Source organism: Microtus oregoni, unplaced genomic scaffold (assembly GCF_018167655.1).
Source record: "Microtus oregoni isolate MIOR12 unplaced genomic scaffold, Mior012 000013F_ref0000133, whole genome shotgun sequence".
NCBI lineage: Eukaryota > Metazoa > Chordata > Mammalia > Rodentia > Cricetidae > Microtus > Microtus oregoni.
Window position 1 is genome coordinate 7,016,349 of NW_024543072.1, and position 23,558 is coordinate 7,039,906.

At 40.2% G+C, this 23,558-nt stretch overlaps 1 protein-coding gene and 1 non-coding gene across 19 annotated transcripts in view; one reads left to right on the forward strand and one right to left on the reverse strand.

Moving 5' to 3' along the window:
* Positions 1-23,558, forward strand: part of LOC121455309 (sarcolemma associated protein) — a 134,022-nt gene that overhangs the window by 35,734 nt on the left and 74,730 nt on the right. For all 18 annotated transcript variants that reach the window (XM_041662969.1, XM_041662968.1, XM_041662978.1 and 15 more), the window contains exon 3: positions 19,155-19,302. In XM_041662969.1, the coding sequence (XP_041518903.1) occupies positions 19,155-19,302 (148 nt within the window). The remainder of the gene's footprint in view (positions 1-19,154; positions 19,303-23,558) is intronic.
* On the reverse strand, positions 1,419-1,550 carry LOC121455478. The gene has a single exon (XR_005975501.1). It is a non-coding gene; the product is annotated as a small nucleolar RNA SNORA71 (small nucleolar RNA).

A 23,558-nucleotide genomic window follows, 5' to 3' on the forward strand; every position in this document is an offset into this window, starting at 1 on the left:
TAATGAAATTAGTTAAAAGAAAATTTCACAACTTCTCCAACTTGGGTCTCAAAATTTTCCTAGGGGAATTGTCTAGGATCTGTGCTCAAGGCGTAAGTGGAGGTAGAAAATGAAGATGATATTTTCTGTTACTAAATTGCAGTTCAAAGTCTTGAAAAGAATTAGTGAATTCTGAATGGGAATATTATTATTCTGAGAAGTGAGTGTCAGGAAGACTGTTGGGAGTGGGCTCTATTTGAACGCCTGAGTCATGTGGTAGTAAAAAACCGGAGCCTCTGCACTTGACCTTGTAAGTCTATTTTCTTTAGCCCAGATAGTCATTTCCCATGATAAAACTGTCATTTCTCAAATAAAATTATTTTTCATAGGTTGTATCATTTTGCTTCTATTTATTCTCCTATGATTATTATTATCATCATTATTACTTTACTTTTTCAAAGAAAAAATTATCTACTCAAGGCTTTGACCATTTGCATATTGACAAGAATTCTTTGAAGATTACAATTTGCCTTAAACAATGTATATAAAGTCTGTGTGTGCTTTCTAAGAAAGGACTAAAATACTGGTGGCAAAAGTGAGCAAGTCATGATCTCCCTATTTCTAGTGACTTAGATTGAAATTCATCCTATAACTGCTGTATCTCAGAGATGTTAGAGTAACTTTCCTAAACCTTTTTTTTTTTTTTTGATTTTTCGAGACAGGGTTTCTCTGTGGTTTTGGAGCCTGTCCTGGAACTAGCTCTTGTAGACCAGGCTGGTCTCGAATTCACAGAGATCTGCCTGCCTCTGCCTCCCAAGTGCTGGGATTAAAGGCATGTGCCACCACCGCCCGGCTAACCTTTTTTTTTTTTTTGTTTGTTTTTATCTATAAGGTTATTGGGGAAGTAGCAGAAAAGTTAGCAACAGATGCATAGAAAAATCTCCTGTCACTCCAGACAGTAGCAAATGTGTTACAGGAACAGGATATAGCCCTCTGTGGTGTTGGTGTCAAGACTGTTTGCTGGAGTCTCTCGTGCCTGAGCCGATTGCTAAGCTGAGTAAAAGCTGTTTTCCGGTGCTCTGAGTGGGCAGAGTCTCTGGTTTCCCTTTGTGTGGTGGTCTTGCTGTCCACTCCCTAGCCAGCTGGTGTCCACAAACAGCTGGGAGGCAAGGAGGAGAGGGGTCAGGTAGCCTTCTAGCACACGGGCTTCCGGAAGCCTGTCTTCTGTAGCAGCCACAGAGTACAGGAAAAGCTGTTTGTTCCGCAGGAGGACGTGATTGGGGCTGATGGGACACTTGCAAAACTAGGCCAGAGTAAACCCTCAAGGCAGAGCCCTGCTTCTACTTCCCCTTCCATAGGCCCCTGAGGGCACTGCCCAGCACTGACAGTGGACACTCAGTGAGCAGTCAGGAGACCAAGAGGCTGTGAGAAGGAAGATGTGTTCCCACAGCACCGGGGTTTGACATGGACAGGAACCGACTTTCCAAATACAGGGTAAGGCTTTCAGTACCCCTCCCTGCAGTATCTATGGCCAGGGTGCAGGCAACCCATAACTGCTCCCGAATACAGGGGCCCAAACCAGTACTTTAATCAGATCTTTTATTGTGCCTGTATTAAGAAATCTTCAACATCCTTGTCGAGGGCCAAGGCCCCCTTTTACATTATGTCTCGGATTTCTGCCCCTGTTCCTCTGGTTTTGTTACTTTTTAGAGCTGGGTCATGACTATATATAAATGTGCTGCCGTACCTGTTCCTCCTCCTCCTCGCCTTCTCAATCTAGGCACCACCCTCACACATAAGTGTGCTCTCTGCACTTCATATCAATCTTGTAGAATTTAGCTATTTGATTCATACTTTATTTTTAGTGTTTCTAGGTATATGGTTTTTCTCTATAGTTGGGTGCCTCGTAAGTATTGTAAATTAAAATGATTTGACCCAGTGGTGGATTCTTGTTTGAAATGAGTTCAAGCTATTCTCCTTGCTTCATGAAAATTTTATAATTTTGTGAGATTTTTATGAGAGCTTTGAATTAAATATCAGAGAGTGCTTAATTTAAGAGGAAGGCAGGCAGACATTGTGGTTTGGAATTTTTTGTTTTGGAATCATAGTGTCAAGTCAGCAGTTGCTGTCAGACTGTTACCATCTGTTTAATATGCCGGAGTCTCAGTTTTTTATCTATAAAATGGAGATGTTACTATCTTCTTGGTAGTCTTATGAGGATTGGAAGTGATACATGTCAAATATCTGCATATCACAGGGAGTCTGGAGGTGGAAGCTATTAATGTTGCTTCTTTTAATGATATTGCATAGCCGTTAATATACAAGTCTTTTACTTCCTTGCTAAATTTATTCATAGCTGTTTTTTCTTTTAGATTCTTTTAAATGGAAGTGCTTTCTTAATTTCCATTTTGGGGTACCCATTACTGGCATATAGAAGCATAGCTGCTGGGCTGTGGGTGTAGCTGAATGGTAAAGCATTTTGCCTAGAGTGTGCAAAGGCCTGGGTCCCAGCTTCAAACTAAAGGACTGTAATTTAGAAATGACAGCTTTTTCTGTGTCAGCTATGTAAAGTGCAGTTTAGTTGAATTTGTTAACCTGAATGGCATTTGGTGTGTTCTGTGGGGTTGTCTAGCCTATGAATGGACATATTTACTTTCCCTTTTCAGTTTGCTTGTCTTTTTTGTTAATAGCTACAACTTCTAGTATAATGTTGAATAGTAAAATAATGATAAAATTGTGTTCTTATTGTTCCTTATCTAATGGGAGGAAGCTGCTATTCTTTAAAAAAATTAATATGACACTTTGTACATATATAGCATTTACTTTGCACATATTTGCCCTACCCACTGGTACTTTTCTCTTCTGCAAGGACCTCCCTATGCTTTCATTTGTGTGTGAGATACATATAAACACATAAGAGAAAAGCATGTTGTATTTTGTCCTCCTGTTTCACTCTATCTCTTAACATGAGGTATGAAACCTTTCTTGTTGTTGTAATGCCATACCTGACAAAAGGAAGGGTGTGTCTGTACTCACAGATTGAGAATAATTTCTCCGAGGAGATGACATGGCAGGAACGTGAAGCAGTGATTCACATTGAATCCATACTCAGCGAGCAGAGAAATGAATGTTGGTGCTCAGCTTGCTTTCTTGTTTGATCTGAGAACCCAGCTCAGGGAGCAATGTACCCACATTGAGGGTCAGTTTGTCCACCTCAATTAACACAATATAAAAACTTCCAGCATGCCTGGAAGTTGGTAATGCCTCCCAGCTGACAATCAAGAAGCAAGATTGCAGTTGTCTTCCTCCCCGAGAGTCTCCCGTTCCTACTTTGATGTTTTCCATACGCACTGCCACTCAGTCAGGAAAGCAAAGAGATGTGACTCCTGGTGCTCATTTTTGTTTCTTTCTTTTTCATCCAGCACCCCTAACCTGTGGGATGATGTGCCCACTTTCAGAGTGGGTCTTCTCTCATTTAAACCTCCCCGGAAACACCTTCACAGATGTCCCTGGAGGTGTGTCTCATAGGAATTCTAAATCCAGCCAGGTTGACGGAATTAACTAGCACAATGTGTGTGCTCTGTACATGGAAAAACCTGCAATGTTTGTCTTTCCAGTCCGGCTTATTTTGTTTACTATTTTGATCGCCCAGCTCCATTTTTCCACATGTGTCAGTTTTATTCCTTCTGGGGTTGAATAATAACTTGACTGTATATATGCCATGTTTTTGTTCATTCTTTAAATTTTTTTTTATGTGTAAGCATTTTGCCTGCATGTATGTATGTGCACCATGTGTGTACAGTGCCTGCTGAGCCCAGAAGAGGGCAGTAGATCCTTAAGAGCTGAAGTTACAGGCAGTTGTGTGTGGGTGTTAGGAACAGAACTCAAGTCTTCTGTAAGCAGCTAGTGCTCTTAACTGCTGAACAATCTCTCCAACCACCTGTTTACTTCTTGGTTGGCATTTAGGCTGATTGCATATTTAAGCTGTCCAAGGAAGACATAAGGAAACACTTCATGATACAGGCTAGGCCAGGACTGAAAAGGACTCTAATAGCTCAAGTAACATCAAGAACTAATAATGGGCTACATGGAAAAAAGTTAAAAGACCTAGCCTAAGCATTTATTTTAAAGTGCTTTGTTAAAATTTAGGTGACTTTAGACGCATGGGCTTATTTCTGAGTCCACTATTCTATTCTATTAGTCCTTTTGACTGTGCTTTGCTGTTTGTTTGTTTGTTTGTAATGTGTCTCTTATATAATTGAGGTCAAGTATTGTGATATCTGTTAATATAATGCCGACTATTGGGTTGTCAGATGTAGGTTTACTATGTTGAGATGTAGCACTTGTAGTTCTAGTTTCTTTAGGGCTCTTTCCATAAAGGGATGTTGGACTTCAGCAAAGGTCTTTTGAGGATCTTTTCAGTTGATTATGCAGCTTTTGTTTTTCAATTCTGGAGACCATGAGCTAGATTATATATTGATTTGTGTGTGTTGAGCCATCCTGTCATCCCAGAAATAAAGTCCATTTGGTCATAGTTTATGATCTTTAAAATACGTTTTTGAATTTAGTTTGTAAGTCTCTTTTTGAGAATTTAAATTTTTATTTATTATTATTGTGCACATATATGTATGAGTATATGCCTGCCATTATATGTGTGCTGAGGTCAGGGTACATCTTTGTGGACACCTTTCTTTTCTACTTTTCTGTAGGTTCTGGGAATTGAACTCAGGCTTTAGGGTTGTGGAAGGTGTGGACAGTTTTCTAGATAGGTAGCACATACCAAAATTAAATCAAGGTCAGATGAACTATTTAAATAGATTTATAACCTGAAAGGAAATAGAAGCAGTCATCAAAAGCGTCCCAACCAAGAAAAGCCCAGGACCTGATGGTTTCAGTGCAGAATTCTACCAGAACTTCAAAGAAGAGCTAATACCTATATTCCTCAAATTGTTCTAAACAATAGCAACAGAAGGAACATTGTCAAACTCTTATGAGGCTACAGTTACGCTGATTCCGAAACCACATGAAGACTCAACCAAGAAAGAGAATTAGAGACCAAGCTCCTTCATGAACATTGATGTATAATTACTCAATAAAATACTGGCAAACCAAATCCAAGAACAAATTAAAAAAAAAAAACTCATCCACCATTATCAAATTGGCTTTATAGCAGAGATGCAGGGATGGTTCAACATATGAAAAAATCTATCAATGGAATCCACTATATAAGTAAACTGAAAGAAAAAATCCATATGATCATCTCATTAGATGCTGAGAAAGCATTCAGCAAAATCCAACACCCCATCATGATAAAGGTCTTGGAGAGATCAGGAAATACCAGGGACATCTAAACATAAATTATCTAAACATTCTAAAAGCAACATACAGCAAACTGACAGCCAACATCACTCAATATAGTCTTTTTCTTCTCTCTTTCAAGCCTATGTACATTTTTTAAACATACTGTGACCCACTAAGAGGTCTTTTTCATCTGAATTTGTCTTTATTGTGTGTTTTAAATCCTTTACTGACCAGGACTGCTTCTTAAAATGTTAAGCGACATGGCTAGGACTAAGGTTGCTTTGCCTTTTGGCTCCACTCAGTCCAATGTGGCGAAGGTCTGCTTAGCGCCAATTCTGGGAGCCATGCTTACAGCCCCATTTTCAGGCACATAGTGGGTCTATATTGCCATTAAGCAAATTGTAGCACTCTGCTCACAAATCCCATTTAAATGTTTTGTAGCTGGACCTCCTGAAAGAGTCAGAGCTGTTTGTACTGGCAAAACAGGAAGCTTCCATTTTTAAGGAAGCTGAGCAGTTTTTACTGCTACAGCCGAGTCAGGAAACCTCTTAAATGAGCCACGTCTCTGCATTCCGCCAGCAAACAGAACAAGAAGCTGCATTAAACTCTGTGTGTGTGTGTGTGTGTGTGTGTGTCTAGGATTCCTTTTAATGCCCTCTCAGGTTTTTATGTGGATTTAGTTAACCATGTTGGTACCAATTTGTTGACCGAGGCTGCTTATTTGTTCCTGGCTGCTCAGACCCAAAATAACCACCCAGAAACTATATTAATTGCAATACTGTTTGGCCACTAGCTTAAGCATATTAATAACTAGCTTTTATATCTTATATTAACCTATTTCTATTATTTTATATTTTACCATGAGGCTCGTGGCCTACTGGCAAGTTTCTGGTTGGTGGCTTGTGTCTTTCTCCTCTGGTGGATACATGGCTTCTCCCAGCATTCAGTTTAGTTTTTCCGCCTAGCTCTATTCTGCCCTATCACAGGCCAATTCAAATTCTTTATTCATTAACCAATAAAAGCAACACATACAGAAGGACCTCCCATATCACCCAAGGAGTGGATGGAGTTGGGGTGGGAGAGAAGATGAAGGGAGCGGTAGTGGGGGAGTGGGAACTGGGATTGGTATGTTAAATGAGAAAAAAAGTTTTTTTAAAAAAATACAAAAAAATTAAAATTATTTTAGTAGTTTTTTTTTGTGTGTGTGTGTATGGCTATTTTGCCTGAATGTAAGCTTGTGCATCAGATACATGCATTCGTTGTATCCAAGGAAGTTAGAAGAGGGCTTCTAATCTTCTGGAACTAGAATTACAGATGGTTATGTGCTGGGATTGAACCCAGGTCCTTTGGGAGAGTAGCTAGTACTCTTTAACTGCTGAGCTATCTCTCCAGCCCCTGGAAAGCACTTTTACCTGCTAAGCCATTTTGTTGGCTCTTTATTGAGAATTGTTATATCTATGTTCATCTGGGAGTTTGGTCTGCAGGTTGTTGTTGTTGGTGGTGGTGGTGGTGGTGTGTGTGTGTATCCTCATCTGGTTTTGGTATGGGGTAATAATAGCTTCATAAAATGAGTTTGGAGTGTTCTTTCTCTTTCTATTTCATAGAACTGGTGAAGAGCAGGTGTTAGGTCTTTAAAGGTCCTGTGGAATCCAGCAGTGAATCTATACCATCTCAGACTTTTGTTGTTGAAAGACTATTTATTTCTTCAATTTTGTTACTTGTTAGAGATGTATTTAATCTACTTATTTCCTCTTGATTTAAGTTTTTGGTAGGCCATGTTTCTAGAAACTTTGTCATGTCTCAATTTCTGTATTCTTCTGTATTCTGTAATGATTCTGTGTATTTTTGTTTGAATGTATATGGTATCTCTGTACGTGTGTGTGGCAAGAGCTTGTATGTGTGCCTGTTAGAGTTTGGTGTTGGATGTCTTCCTCAATCACTCTCCACCTTATTTATTTTTATGAGTGTTTTGCCTGCATGTATATATGTATGTGTGTGTGTGTGGTATCCTTGGATGGCAGAAGGAGACATAAGAGTCACTGGAACTGGAGCTGCAGGTAGTTGTGAATCACCATGTGGGTGCTTCAGCCCTTTTGCCTTGTTTATCAGGACAGAATCTTACTATACAGCCTTGACTAGCCTGGAATGCACTATGTAGACTCTGCTGGGCTTGAACTCATAGATCTGCCTGCTTCTGCCTAAGTGTTGGGATTAAAGGCATTTGCTACCGTGCCCAACATTATTTTTTGAGATGTCTTTCACCGAAGTTGAGCAAATACCAGGTATTCTGTCTCTGTCTCCCCAATGTTAAGATTGCGGGTCTGTGTGTATCTTGTTTTTCTCTTTTCTGTGTCCCTCATTGTGTTATTTCCTCACACCCTTTTCCCCCTTCTCTTTTGTACTTTTCTTTCCCTGCTTTTTTTTTTCCATTGATATATGTCTCTGTGTGATGTGGTATTCCCCTCTATATGCTATGAATATGTTTTATTACTATTGGTTAATAAACTGCTTTGGCCTATGGCAGGGCAGAATATATGTAGGTGGGAAAACTGAATGTAGGGAGAGAGTAGGCAGAGTCAAGGAGACTCCATGTAGTCGCCAAGGAGAAAGATGCCAGAATCTTGCTGGTAAACCACAGCCTCGTGGTGATACACAGATTAATAGAAATTGGTCAATTTAAATTGTAAGAGCTAGCTAGAACTATGCCAGAGCCATTGGCCAAACAGTGTGGTAATTAATACAGTTTCTGCGTGATTATTTTGGTCCGAAAGGCTGGGAAACGAAAGAATAGTCCCTGCTTACATCTGTGTGTGTGTTTCTGTTTGTAAGTGCACATTCACGTGTGCTTGCTGGGGGGGAGGGGGGTGTATTCACACTTTTGTATCAGCTCTGCACTTGGAAGCCAGAGTAGGACATTGATGTTTTCTCACACTTTCTGCCTTATTTCTCTGAAATAGGTGTCTTATTGAAGATAGAGCTCACTTTTTTTTTTTTTTTTTGGATAGGCTGGTGGTCAACAAACCCCAGTGATCCTTCTCTGTCCTCCAGTAGTGAGGTTGAAGTCATGCATGGCCACACCAACTTTTTATGTGGGTACTGGAGATCCAAAGTCGTGTCCTCGTGGTTGTTACATGGCAAGCATCTTAGTGATTGAGACATCTCTTAAGCTTTGAGCTTGTAGGTTTCATTGGTATTTATTTTAAACTTCTCCTTTTCATCTTTAATTTTGTTAGTTTGTATTTTCTCTTTTATCAGTTTGGTTAACGGTTTGTTAGTCTTATTTGTGGTGTGTGTGTGTGTGTGTGTATGTGTCTATGTGTGTGTTTGTGCGTGCATGTGCATGAGGGAGCTTGCAAGATGCATATGGAGGTCAGAGGACAACTTGTGCAAGTTGGTTCCTTGCTACCATGTGGTCCTGGGAACGGATCTGCAGGATTGGTGACAACCATTGTTATTCCCTTAGTCATTCTGCCAGTCCACTCAACCTTTGTTTTTTTGAAACAGGGTCTTTCACTGAACCAGAAACTCACCAACTGGGTTAGACTGGGCCCTCAGGATGCTTCTGTCTCTTTCCTGTTTCTGGCTTTCTATGTGTTGCTCAGATGCTAAACTCAGGTCTGTCAGTGTGGTCTTCGCTATAGTAGCTTCAGTTCTTGTATACCAGTGACCTCTGCTGGTAACTGTTAACATTACAGTCTGCTGCCTGGTGAGTTCTCCCTTTTTGTCAAGATGCCTAGTTTATACTCACCAAGGTAGTTTATGCTTTAAGAAGGGGTTGTGTCCCAAGTGCTTTTGAAGTCTAGGGAGCAAGAGTAGCACCGAGATCTTTAAGGCATGTTGTAAATAGGGGCGGCGGGACTGCGTCCCCAGCACTCCAGCTGCCTGCTCGGCTAGCTTATGCCCCGAAATAATTACACGGACACTGTATTCTTTTAAACACTGCTTGGCCCATTCTCTTCTAGGCTAATTCTCACATATTAATTTAGCCCATTTCTAATCATCTGTGTGTAGCACCCCAAGGTGCGCTTACCGGGGAGATTCTAGCCTATGTCCATCCTGGGTCGGAGCTTCATAGCGTGCGTCTGCCCAGGAGCCAGGAGCATGGCGTCTCTCTGAGGCATCTGCTCCCGAGAGGAGAGCTGTCGAGTCTCAAAATGTAACGGCGTAAACGAATGCAGACAGATTGTAAAAATATATATAGCTTTAATGGCGAAATAGACTTACAGAACCACCGTCCTGCGGAGACCAGGAAAGCAGAAAGGGACGGCTGGGAGCACGCTTGCCAAATTTATAGGCCAACATTAGCCCGAGGCGAACACGCCCCCTAAGGGGCGGGACTTATCCCTACAAAGGCAGACTTGTCAAACTGTGCTTTAATGTCTGTTAAATAGCCTGATGAGTATAGCTGCTCTGACATTTTTTTTTATTTTCTTTATCCATTTAAAAACTTTTTTTTGTTTTTTTTGTTGTTTTTTTTCTTTTTTTATTGAGAAAAGGAGAAAAAAAAAACAAGTTTCCACCTCCTCCCAGCCTCCCATTTCCCTCCCCCTCCTCCCACCCTACGCCCCCCTCCTCCCACCCTTCTCCCCCTCCCCCCACTCCTTTCCCCCTCCCTCTCCAGTCCAAAGAGCAGTCAGGGTTTTCTGCCCTGTGGTAAGACCTAGGACCTCCCACCTCCGTCCATATCTAGGAAGGTGAACATCCAAACTGGCTAGGCTCCCACAAAGCCATCACATTACGTAGGATCAAACCCCCGTGCCATTGTCCTTTGCGTCTCATCAGCCCTCATTGTTCGCCATGTTCAGAGAGTCCAGTTTTATCCCATGCTTTTTCAGTCACAGTCTAGCTGGTCTTGGTGAGCTCTCAATAGATCAGCTCCACTGTCTCAGTGGGTGGGTGCATCCCTCGTGGTCCCAACATCTTTGCTCATGTTCTCCCTCCTTCTGCTCCTCATTGGGACCTTGGGAGCTCAATCCAGTGCTCCTGTGTGGGTCTCTGTCTCTATCTCCATCCATCACCAGATGAAGGTTCTATGATGATATGCAAGGTATTCGTCAGTATTGCTCTAGGATAGGGTCATTTCAGGTTCCCTATCCTCAACTGCCCAAGGAACTAACTGGGGACCTCAGCTTGGGCACCTGGGAGCCCCTCTAGGGTCAGGTCTCTTGCCAACCCTAAAGTGGCTCCCTTAACTAAGAATTGTGGTTCCGTGCTCCCCTGTCCAACCTTCCTTTATCCCAATCCTCCTGTTTTCCCAAGGCCCGACCTCCTTCCCTTCTAACTTTTCTCTCCCCATCTCCCCTTACCCCCATCCCACCCCACCCCCAAGATCCCAATTTTCTCCCTGGCAATTTTGTCTACTTCCCTTAGCCAAGAGGATAACTATATGTTTTTCCTTGGGTTCCCCTTCTTACTTAGCTTCTTTAGATTCACCTATTGTAGACTCCGTGACCCTTATTTATGGCTAGAAACCAATTATGAGTGAGTACATTTTTTTAAAATTTATTTATTTATTAAAGATTTCTGTCTCTTCCCCGCCACCGCCTCCCATTTCCCTCCCCCTCCCCCAATCAAGTCCCCCTCCCTCGTCAGCCCAAAGAGCAATCAGGGTTCCCTGCCCTGTGGGAAGTCCAAGGACCACCCACCTCCATCCAGGTCTAGTAAGGTGAGTATCCAAACTGCCTAGGCTCCCACAAAGCCACTACGTGCAGTAGGATCAAAAACCCATTACATTGCTCTGACATTTTTAAGAGGCACAATCTCACAGTCAGCTTCCTGTCTCTGGCTTTTACAGCCTTTACGCCCTCCTCCACTATAAGCCACGAGACTTGGGGGCAGGAGTTGTGTTGTAGATACCTCAGTTGGGACTGGGCACCACATGATCTCCTGTTCTCTGCACTTGCTTGGTTACAGTTTCCTGGAATGGAATCTGTAGCAAAGAGAAATTTCTTTGGTGAAGGTAAATGCAAACTACATTTATCATGTGTATAAGGATAAATATTTAGAATTTTGGTAGTAATTAGGCTGGTGTAGTCAAGTAGCAATTTCTTCCAAGATCTACTTCACTAGCTCTGGCTAGGTTTCCAGTATCTGGCATGTTTTGACTCTTTCTATACCTGACTCTTTGCCACTTGAGAAATTTGTATGTAACCATGGTTATGTAAGACTCAAGAACCAATGTGCTAACCAAACATTTGCTTGGAATAAATTGTAAAATTAATTTAAAATAAATCTGTGATATGCATGCGATTTTCATATTTGTTAAGGATGAAAGCAAAATTACATAATAGTAACATGGCTGTTTTTATTTATGTACCATGTCTGAATACTTGATACTGTAAGACTTAGAGCATCTTCAGAGTTTTGCAGGATGGATCAGTATTTTGATTTTATGATCATTAATACCGAGAATACCACTTGTATAAATATATAGACAAAATGGCAGAAATAACTTCTGCTTGTTTCATTTTCAGGAACCTTTTGCTGTTGCCTCGAGGATCAAAACACAGTTTAAGAAGGTGTGCTCTATAGCAGTGACCTCTTGGCAAACAGGTGTCTCCAGACAGGTAGTCCCCAGGCTCCAGGCACAGGCATCCATGATAGTGTAGTCATTGCCTGAGCCGAGCCTCTTGTTCCCTGAACATTTCCAGCCTGCTACTTACTCTCTAGACTGCCTCTCACTGTCTCGCCCTGGAGCTGTAGTTAACTTCAGCCTTGTTGACTCTCAGGCCATCTAGGCTAGCTCCGTTTTAGGTAATAGATTCTTGCAGGGTAGCACATACAAACAGCCCTGGGGCACAGGCAGTGACCCAGACCCTGGAATTGGGGCTCATTCTTTAGGTAGGACTGTCAGTCTTTCTTCATTCAGCAGGGCTGCCCGGCTTATTTCTGGGTGCAGCGTCCACACTCCCTGCCCCCAGTCACATAGCCACACACCTTGCTTCTTTTTGCTAAGTCCTTCTGTGTCTCAGCTGTTCTCAGCTGCCCACCACTCTTCGTTATTCTCCAGCGCTCTTCTCTTCATTGGCATAGTGGTTATTTTTATTACTGCCTTTGTTTCTTCCCCATGTCACACACAAATGGCTTTAGTCTGTGGTTTTCCCCTGAAGATAAGTTGTCACTCTTTACTTCTGTTCCTGAAGGTCAGGTGTGTGTTTTCACGTCAGGACACTGCCTGCTAGTTCCCTTTTCCTGTGTGTTTATGTGAGAGCTGTTACGTCTGTCAGATGCCTTCTTTGCATTAATTGAGATGACTGCAGGGTTGGCTTTTTCTATTAATCTGTAACATTGGTAAACATCACTAACTTTCTTAGGTGGCACCGCTTACAATGGGTGTTTTGCACTGTTCAAGCAGTACCGGCCGCTCTAGTCTGGGTGAGCTCTGTGTCTGTCCTTCACATCACTTCCATCGAGGTTCAGATACACAGTAATTTGTGATTACAGTCTGGTCTGCTCCCTCTGGAGCCAGGTACCAAGGTCCCATTCTGGGAATGCGTGTTGGCATTGCCAGATTTCTACTGTTCTGGAGAATAGGCGGGCCAAGGGTAAGTGATGCCACAGAATTTCTTACCATTTTGAAATTGTCCGTTGCTTTTTCTTTCTCTTTTTAAGGAAGTCATTTAAAATTATACATGTTTTTTTAAGTAAGTTCATGGTATTATTGGCTTTTTGGTGAAATTTTCATACATGTATATCATTTTCTTTGCTCATATTTTTCTCCTATTAATCCTCCTATCTCCCTGCTCCTGCTGATTCTTTTCCTCTCCCCAAATAGTCCTCTTCTGTTTTCTTGTCATAAACATGTCATGACGTGTGTGAGCATGCATGCTCGAGTGCACGTGAAGTCTGGGTTCTCCATGGAAGGGAAACGCCAGGCCTTTTCCTCCATTACTTCCTATGTTCTTTGCAGACCTTGTTCTTACCCCAGTCGTCCTTCCACCCTCGTATTTCTCTCTCTCTCTCTCTCTCTCTCTCTCTCTCTCTCTCTCTCACACACACACACACACACACACACACACACACACACCAAAACCTAGACTCTGTATTTGAGAGAACGTGCAGTATTCGAGCCTGGCTTACTTTGCTGTTAGCATTACTTGGATTTGAAGTGTTTGTGCACTGCTCTAAGTCTGCATATTTCCTGGAGTCTAGCAAAGCTGGTTCTGTAGGGTTTTTCTCTTTTACTGTTTCTGTGTAGCAGATGCTTGGAGCTGCCCACTCTAGTGTTTTGCTGGTGTCACTTTGTTCCTGTCTTTGTGATTCTTTAAAAAAAAAAAATGCTTCTATTTTGTTTTTCATTTCTTTTTAGGCATTGTTCGTTGTGCTTTAATCGCTCAAATGTTTCTTATAGAATTTTTTCCTATTTATTTTTTACCTTTTCTAGAGATTTTGTCCACCCTGCCCAGTTGTTTCTAGTTTCTTGTGTCTAGTTATTTTCCTATGGTCTCTTCATTTGTTTTCAAATTCACAGAGCACCCTCTTCTGTTGTTTTTGTAAAATGTTTTAAAAAAAATAATGAGTTTATTTTTCCTTTTCCACCTTTTTTCTGAATCTTTTCTCTTGTTGGCCTGTTGTCAGTTTTGGTTTCGTTTCAAGCAGTTTTCTGTCGTTGAGGAACTGTGTCTTGGAAGGTAGCTTTGGCTGGCTGGTTGGTTTCAAGAATTTCTGTAGAAGAGCTTGTTTGCCTGAGTGGTAGAGCCTAGTTTCACATTAAGAAGGCTCTGGTCTGAGTTCAATTGGGAACCAAGTTTATATTGTTACCCAGTTGAGGTTGAGCTGAATGTTTCCATTTTCAACTTTCCTTTCACTGTCCTCCAACCTGTTCACTGAATGAATACCTAGTATCTGTGATACACAGGTCCAGTCAGCCGCACTATATATGGCCAGGAAGCTGTTTTCCCTGTTTTTGTTTTGAGGTTCTAAATGTTGTCCATGGGGTTTTGGATTTTGGCTGTTTCTTGGTCACTCTGCTTCATTTTAGGTGATGATTGAGGTAGATTAAAAATGTATTTTTGCAAAATCTGCAGTCTACACGGAATTCATTGTGTAGTCATTAGAAACTCCCCTGTGTGGTGTCGAGGCTGTTGCTGTTGGTCCATAAATAAAGCACTGGGAGTGGTGCATGTGGAAGAGGAGAAGTTCACGCTCACCATCTGCAAATGAGGCCAGCAGGGCTACAGGAGAGCTTGTCTTGAGGAATCAACAAATAAACCTCTTTTATATATGGACTTAGAATCTGTGGTTGTCTGTCATATATTTGGTATACGTGTGTGTGTGTGTGTGTGTGTGTGTGATACACACATAACTATGCTTGTGTTTTGTTTGGAAGCTTCAGCTCTTTTTGGTGTTTGGATATTTGCAAAGCCTTTTAACACTGAAAGGTTATAAAGAAGCAGTGTATCATTATGTAGGAATGCAAGTATTTTCAGATTCTACATATTTCACATTGAAAGTAATTTACAATGTGTGCATTTATAGAATTAATCTACATAGAAACTTTGTGAAGTCGGGTAATGTAATTGTACAGTGCTGTGACTGTGCATTGGTCAGCAAGAAATTAGGAAAGTCATTGTTGGTAGAGAAAGCCTTTCGGTTAGGAACCACCGTCTATTCATGATTGTAGGAAGCTCAAAGCTCTCTTGGGAAAGCAAGAGTAAATTGAAGAATTAAAGCCTGAAAACAATGAAAGTACCATTGTGGAACTTTGGTCTTCAAGCCAGAGGTTTGTTTTGTTTTGTTTTTTAAAATTTAGGACTCTATACACCTGTTTTATACCAAGGTGAATGCCTAGTAACTAGTTGAGGCAGTAGAACTGCTAAAGTGCTGGGGAAACATAAATCTGCCAGTGTCTTAATTAAAAATTTCAGATATGATCAAACTTTTAAAGAGGAAAAACATAAGAATATTTCTGGTTTGACAGGACAAACTGGTATTCCTGCTTTTTGTGAAAGCAATCAGGAGCTTTAAGCATAGTCTCTTCCCGTCCTTGCAAACAAGTTGACATCTTTAGTTAACCTAACCTAAGAGTAAATATCGTGATTTCTGTATAGTGTAGACCTAATAATAACATTATTTTAGAGGTGGTACAAAACCATTGTTTAGTTCTGTTTTTTTTTTTGTTTGTTTGTTAAGGACAGCTTACTGCCTTTGTTATACACACACACACTTTGTTGCTGTGAAAAATACTCTTGACAAGAACAGCTTAAGGGAGAAAGGTTTATTTTAGCCCAGCCCAGGGAACAATAATCCATCATGGTGAGGAAGTCAAGGCCTCAGGAACCCCAGCAGAAGAGATCGACACAAGCTAGCGCTCAGCTGGCTTTCTTCACTTCTGCAGCCCTGGTCCTAATTACGATGGATCTTTTTGTATCATTATGAGCATAATGGAGACAACCCCCCACAGGCATGTCCACATACCAGTGTAACCCAGAGATCCCATCTCATGTCACAATGAGATTCTCTGACCAGATGGCAGTTAAAACCAACTATAACAGCTGCCAAGGGCAGATATGTGTTCAAGGAACTAACCAGTCTGTGGACAAGTACAGACTCGGAGCCATGAGTGTGTTAGTGTGTCAAGGAAAGACCTGGAGTAACTGAGTTCATGGAGGGAACAAGATCGTACAGAATCGACTCTAGGCCACAGCAGAAAGGACTTATATTTTATTCTAAGGTATTTGGAAGCCATTAGATTAAAAAGAAAAGAAATTGAGCAAGTAATATAAATAATATGTTCCAGCTAAGTGAGACCAAATATAGCATAGTGTATTTTTTTTTTTTTTGGTTTTTTGAGACAGGGTTTCTCTGTGGCTTTGGAGCCTGTCCTGGAACTAGCTCTTGTAGACCAGGATGGCCTCGAACTCACAGAGATCCTCCTGTCTCTGCCTCCCGAGTGCTGGGATTAAAGGCGTGCGCCACCACCGCCCGGCCCAGCATAGTGTATTTTGAATAGTAATATAGTAAGTAATGACAGAAGGAAAAGAACATACATTAATATTGGCTTATTATTTTTATAATTTATTTTAATTGTGTATAGACTCTACGAATGGAGAAGTGGAGCCATATACATGTATATGTATATAGATTTTAATTTGCTTTCTAACAAAGTTTTAATGAATAGTACTGAACCTTGTTCTATATAATTTTAATTTTTTTTTACTTTTCATATTGAAAAACATCAACAAAAACCAACAATCTGGGGCTGGAGCAATGGTTCAGTGGTTCAGAGCATGTATTCCTTTTTGCAAAGGATCCAGAAATGATTTCTAGCACCCCATGGTAGCTCACAGGCATCTCCAGTTCCAGAGGATTGCACACACTCTCTGGCCTCTGGGCATGGGCCTGCACATAGCGCACATACATACAGGCACATAGCACACATACTACATGCACATAGCGCACATACATACATGCACAATGCGCAATACATACATGCACATAGCGCAATACATACATGCACATGGCGCGCATGCATACATGCACATGGCGCGCATGCATACATGCACATGGCGCGCATGCATACATGCACATGGCGCGCATGCATACATGCACATGGCGCAATACATACATGCACATGGCGCACATGTATACATGCACATAGCGCAATGTATACATGTGACATAGTGCACATGTATACATGCACATAGTGTGCATGTATACATGCAAGCAGCACTTATACATATTTAATAAAATAAATCTAAAATATTTAAAAAATAGAATTGCAATCCTGTACATTGACTTAACTGGCTAACACATCACTATTTGAAATTTGAAAGTGACTATAAATTTTGTATTATCTATTTATGACTTTGCCAGGCATAAATACTGAAAAAGTAAATCAGAATCCATTCATTGCCACATTTCCAAAGTATATATGAAAAGTATCCTCCCCCTCCATTTATTTCTTTATACAGTAAGTTCTAATGCTGAAAAGAATTTTGTGAATAAATATTCTTTCCTGACAGCATTGCTTGTCCTTGTCTTCCTGGCATGAAATGTTAACGTATCTAGATTTTGAATAGATTTGTAAAATATCAAGTAAGATTTTAGGTAATATTATCAAGTAAGATTTTAATAATGATCTATGTACTGCCTGGTTTTGTGTGTCAACTTCATGCAAACTAGAGTCATCAGAGACAAAGGGGCCTCAATTGAGGAAATGCTTTCACGAGATCCAGCTGTAGGGCATTTTCCTAATTAGCAATTGATGTGGGAGAGACCAGCCTATGGTAGATTGTGCTCTCTTTGGGCTGGTGGTCCTGGGTTCTGTAAGAAAGTAGGCTGATCAAGCCAATTAGCAGCACTCTTCCATGGCCTCTGCATCCGCTCCTGCCTCCAGGTTCCTGCCCTGTTTGAGTTCCTGTCCTGGCTTCCTTCAGTGATGACAGCAGGGTGGAAGTGTAAACCAAATAAAGCCTTCCCCCTTCTATTGCTCTCTGTCATGGTGTGTTGTTGAACCAATACAATAAGTCGTTTGTAGGGAGTATAGTAGTCTTTAATTGTCACCTGGGAATAAATGAAATGAAATGTCACTTTTACATTTTTAGCAGATTATTAGCCTTTGATGTGATTAATCTTGTAAGAGTACTTATGGGATGAATAAAGGATAATAAACCAAGAAAGTCATTGTGAAGTAATGGGAAAATATTCTTTTGGTTGTATTATTTGAATACTTGTTTGTGTGTTACCTCTGTAACCTTTGGAAAGATAATTTAACTTGTTTATCACATGTCTTATTTTTAAATGAATATATTGATATCTATTATCATAGACTTTTTCATTTTTCTCTTGGGTTAAGGTATCATTATATTGTTCTGGCTGGCCTTGAGCTACTATGTGGCTCAGGCTGGTATCAAATCAGACTCCTGAATGTTGGGATTATAGGAATGGGCTACTATTTCAGAATTAAAATTCACATTTTAAAGTGTTTGCTTAGTACATTCATGGTGTTGTGCAACCATCACCTTTATTATGTATTTTCCCCATTACTCTTTAAAGAAACTATCATTCAGTCAACCTGCCACCTTAGTTCCTTGCAAGCATTGATATACCTTTTTATGTACTTACACAGTTGATCTATTTCCTATAAATGGACTGATATAATATATGATCTTTGGGCACTTGTGGTGATGACTGCAGCTGCTTCTCCTTGCCACCTTCTCTGCTGTGCTGCTAGGGATTGAATCCAGGGTCTTGCATATGCTTGACAAGCACTCTGCCACTGAGCTGCACTTCCCGTCCATATTTGTCTTTTTTTTTTTTTTTATCTTGAGACAGGGTCTTCCATCCTTGATCTCACAATCCTCCTGCCTGCTGAGATTACAGGCATGTTCCATCACACTCATCCCCAACTGTCTTCTTCTATTTTGCATTATATTCTGTAGGCTCATCATATGATGTTATAGGTATCAATACTTTTATTCTTTGTATTGTCAGTTAATAACCTTGTATGTGGATGTGCAGCACTTGTTCACTCAGCTGATAGACATTTCAGTTGTTTCTGGTTTTGATTATTATGAACAATGCCTTTGTGTGTGTTTGTATGCAAATTTTGTGAAGACTTGTGCTTTCTACTATTTTAGATAAATACCAAGGAGTTTTAGGATTGTTGGGTTGTCCTCTAACTTCATGTTTTAACACTTTGAGGACACAACACAAACTGTTTTATAAGGTGTGTCCACCATATGTCCAGTTAAACTTTAAACTATCCAGTTTTAAGTTTTTTATTTTCAAATGTGTTGAATATTAACTGAAATGAGTGGTTTCAGTTGCTATGGGAAACTGCTCTTGAAGTAGTTTGCAAAGTTGACAGCACTTTTTTAAAAGTAAGCTTGAAATTCTTACTGCTAACCCTTTGCTTTTTCTTTTCTTTCCAGTTTTATCTTCAAGACACTAAGAGTAGTAATGGTACTTTTATAAATAGCCAGAGATTGAGTCGAGGCTCGGAGGAAAGTCCACCATGTGAAATTCTTTCTGGTGACATTATCCAGTTTGGGGTAGATGTGACAGAGAATACCCGCAAAGGTATGAGTATGGATCAGTTTTTCTTGTTATTTCTTTTTATAAGTTTTAAAATCTTTATTAGTGATATAAAAGATTACAGGCTTGTAAAATCTATTTAAGTATGATATATGAAACAAAAATTTTAAGTTACCCTCTTCTATTTGCTTTTCTAAAGTTATAAATTATAAAATGTTAATTAGTAGTGAATATTCTTCTTTATTCTATAAAAACATAGGGAACTATTGTGTCAGGAAGCACTTGGTTGTAGTGATTTTACATCCTAGCTAAGATGGATTTATTTATTTGTTTGTTTATTGGGGTTGTTTTTGGAGACAGGGTTTCTCTGTAGTTTTGGAGCTTGCCCTGGAACTAGCTCTTGTACCCAGGCTGGCCTCGAACTCACAGAGATCCGCCTGCCTCTGCCTCCCGAGTGCTGGTGGCTTAGCGTGTGCCACCACCGCCCAGCGCTAAGATGAATTTAAAACATGGGGATGGTGTTTATCATCATCAATAGCAAGATTTACTGAGACTTAGTGAGCAGTCTGGACACAGTTTGTTAATTGACTTAATGATATAATGGAACTCGGTCATAAAAGCAGAAGGAAAATTAGCTAGAGGAGTATAGCATGGGCCATGGGCAAATTTAATCTGAGTCAGCAACTGACTTCTGCTCATACACATATGTATAGTTAAACTCATTATTTTGTATTGCAACTAAAAACACTATAAAAATAATGTAATGAATGTCAAATGTTTTATTTAAATATAAATAATTATGACTTTAAGGTTTTACTATCCTTTTTTCTGCTCTTTTAACCTATTGTTTTCTCAATGCTTTTGCTTCCTCATGGTCAGAGGGTTATAATTGCAAACCTAGGTATCATTTTCCTCATACCAGTATTCCATGCAAAAAGATAATGTGGCGATAAAATGCCCTCTTATCTCCCTTTTCGTGTGGAAAAGTCAATCTTGCAGAATGAGCTCCAAGCTAAGATTTCCTTATGAGTCACTGGCCTCATGATTAGATCACACACTGCAGTTATCAGGGACACCCAATGACTGACAAAAAAAGAGAGCAAGGAGAGCCATGGTTGATATTGACCAATGATGATTTGAGTTGAGTATGTGTTGTTATCCCTTACGAATCAGAGTTCTGTCAGCAAGAAAGAGGAAAGCCATGGGGGCAGGCGGTAGTACTGATTGCAAATACAAGGTTTCCTGTGCTACAGTCTCTGAAATGGCAAGTCTCTAGATAAATAATGTCAACTGCTCTCTACAATCATTTTATTTTACAATTCCGAAGTTGCTTGGCTCTGACTCGTTCATTTGTTTACTCTCTGATTATGAACTCTAACGATTGACTCATAAAATTAAACTGCTTCTGGTACAAACCCAGAGAGGGCAGTTGTACTTTATTAGTTTAATTCAGACAGTGGGACAGTAGATTGGCAAGTTACTCCTTCTGTTTTTCTGTGCATGGTCTGATCTGATGATGTCTTAAATCATTAGACTCTGATATTTTCATGGTACGATGCACTTGGCAGTGTGCTGACTCTCATTTTTATGTGTAGCTCTCTGCGTAAATCTGCACTACCATTAAAATGATAGTCTATTTTTGTTAGATTTTGTTTTATTTCTCTGTAAGTTGTGTTGGTACTTGAATTTGGGTAGGGCCAACCTTGTAGGAATTTTCATTTACAGTTGTAAAGTAAAGATTGAATCTTTTTTTTATTTATTATGTATAATTTATTTATTTATTATGTATACAATATTCTGTCTGTATGCCTAAAGGCCAGAAGAGGGCGCCAGACCTCTTTACAGATGGTTGTGAGCCACCATGTAGTTGCTGGGAATTGAACTCAGGACCTTTGGAAGAGCAGGCAATGCTCTTAACCACCGAGCCATCTCTCCAGCCCCCGTAAAGATTGAATCTTGATGTAAAGTGTTGACTTCTCCTTAGGAGAGAACTCTTGGTGTGATGGCAATGAGAAGAGTAGCACTGGGTGACTCTCTCTGCTGCTCATACTTAGGCTCAAGTGGGTGAAGCCCCACATGTAAATAAATCACAGAGAAGAGACTTTGACTACATTGTATTTCCTTCGAGGAATTTCTACTTATTGATTTAGGGTTCTCAAATAGAATTATTAGGCATTAATTGATAGAAGAATGTGGTTATCGGTTCTAGGAAATGACTTAAGTTAAGCTATGCCTAGCAGAGCCTTCAATATGCTGAAGTATATGCAGTTTTGCAGGGGTTGATTACAGAGTGCAGCTTGCAGCCCTTTCTAGATTTCTTTATACTCTTCCCCATCTATTTCTGAAGAAGATTTAGGGTAATTATCAGTACAACATTATTTCTGCAATATCAGGTTTCTGCAGATTTCTTTGGCTATTTCTCTTTTGGCATTTATTGTTTTCACAAAGTTTATTTAATCCTAACAGGTATGTTAGGAAACATGTATAGATTTTTTAAGTGTTAAACAGTAGTGTGCGTTTAGATATACAGCACTATTGGGCAGCTCTGGGAGAAGAAGTCCCAGGACTTTCAAACTGTTAGAAAGGAGAGGCCACTTGTACTGAGAGACAAGTTCTTTAGTCAGACATTTCCTGGGGCCTAGCATTCAGAAGGCCTTGGATTATATATTCTCCTTTTAAAAATTACATATATGTGTCTGTTTGCCATCTATGTGTGCAGGTGCCTGTGGAAGCCAGAAGATGTAGGACCCTTAGAACTGGAGTTATAGGTGGTTGTGAGCTGCCCTATGAACATGGGTGCTGGGACTAGAGCCCAGGTTCTCGGAAGAGCAGCAAGTGCTCTGATTGCTGAGCCATCTCTCCTGTCCCCATTCTTTACTACTTCTTTCTCTCCTTCCTCTTTTCTTCAGACAGGATCTCTTGTAGTTCTGGCTGGCCTGGAACTTCCTATGTAAATCAGGCTGATCTTGACTTTTTAAGAGACCTACCTGCCTCTGCCTCTTGAGTGCATTTACTTCTTGTCCCCAGCTGTCCTCCTTATTTGTGCTTTCTTTTCTATTCCTAACATTTTTTTGGCCTTTTCTTCTATTTCCCGCTTTCTAATCTTGTTTTGTTTGTTCATATGTGTGTGTATACGTGTGTGTGTGTGTATCCTTCCGTATCCATGCTTACTACAAATTTCCATGTTGGTTTTATTTGTTGCAGCACCTATGAGTCTTTCTTGTTTGTTTCATTGTTGAGATCTTCTTAAGGGCAAGGACCTAGTCATAATCATCATTGTTTTCACCATTATTCTCAGCAATACTGCTTTGTAGCCAGCAATTTCTCAGTGAATATTTATTGAGCAAGTAGGTATATCCAGAGAACCAACACATCTCACGGCCAACAAAAAGAATAAGCCAGTAGTAATACCACTCATGGTGCGCTAAGAGAAATAAGAAATGACTTTTCCAACTAGGTAGAAATAAGACTTGTTGGAGAAACAGCAGTTGCTGAGTCCAGGTCAGTGAATACACACATTGAGCCTGGAAGATTCTTGTCATATTAGTAAAGTTATTTAATATTGCTGGCCTCTTATTAAAAGAACTTCTAGGGCTGGAGAGATGGCTCAGTGGTTAAGAGCACTGACTGCTCTTCCAGAGGACCCGGGTTCAATTCCCAGAACCCACATGGCAGCTCACAGCTGTATGTAACTCCAGTTCCAGAGAATCTGACATCGTTATACCAATGTACGTGAAATAAAGTTAAATAAAGTTTAAAAAAAAAGAACTTCTAGGCAATAATATGAGTGAGTTTTTACTGTGAAAGACAGGCATTTTAACATCAAATTATAACAGCCTTGTATTGAAGTATGTTAAATATGTTCAAGTTGATGAGCTTTCATCAAAACTAAAAGTGAAAATTGTTTTTTATTACTTTTTAAGAACTTAGAAGAAACTTATTTATCATTCTGAAAATAGGTAAATAATGAGAAAGAATAAGAGCACTCATATTTCCTGTCCTGTAGAAGTCTAGCTTGGTTGGCAGGGGAGTGGTTTATTTGTGGAACACTTGTGAGTATGTATACAGTCCTAATTTAATCTCCAGTACTTGGGAAAAACCACAACCACCACAACAAACCTCAGTTATACCCAAGGTTAAAGAAGAAAGTAGTTGAAGAGGCTGAAAAGGTGGTTTAGTGGTTAAGAGCATGTACTGCTCTTAAAGAAAACCAGAGCTTAGTTCCCAGTGCCCACATCAGGTACTCAGTCACAGGTGAGATTTCAGCACCATGATAACTGATACCTTCTTCTGGGCTCCTC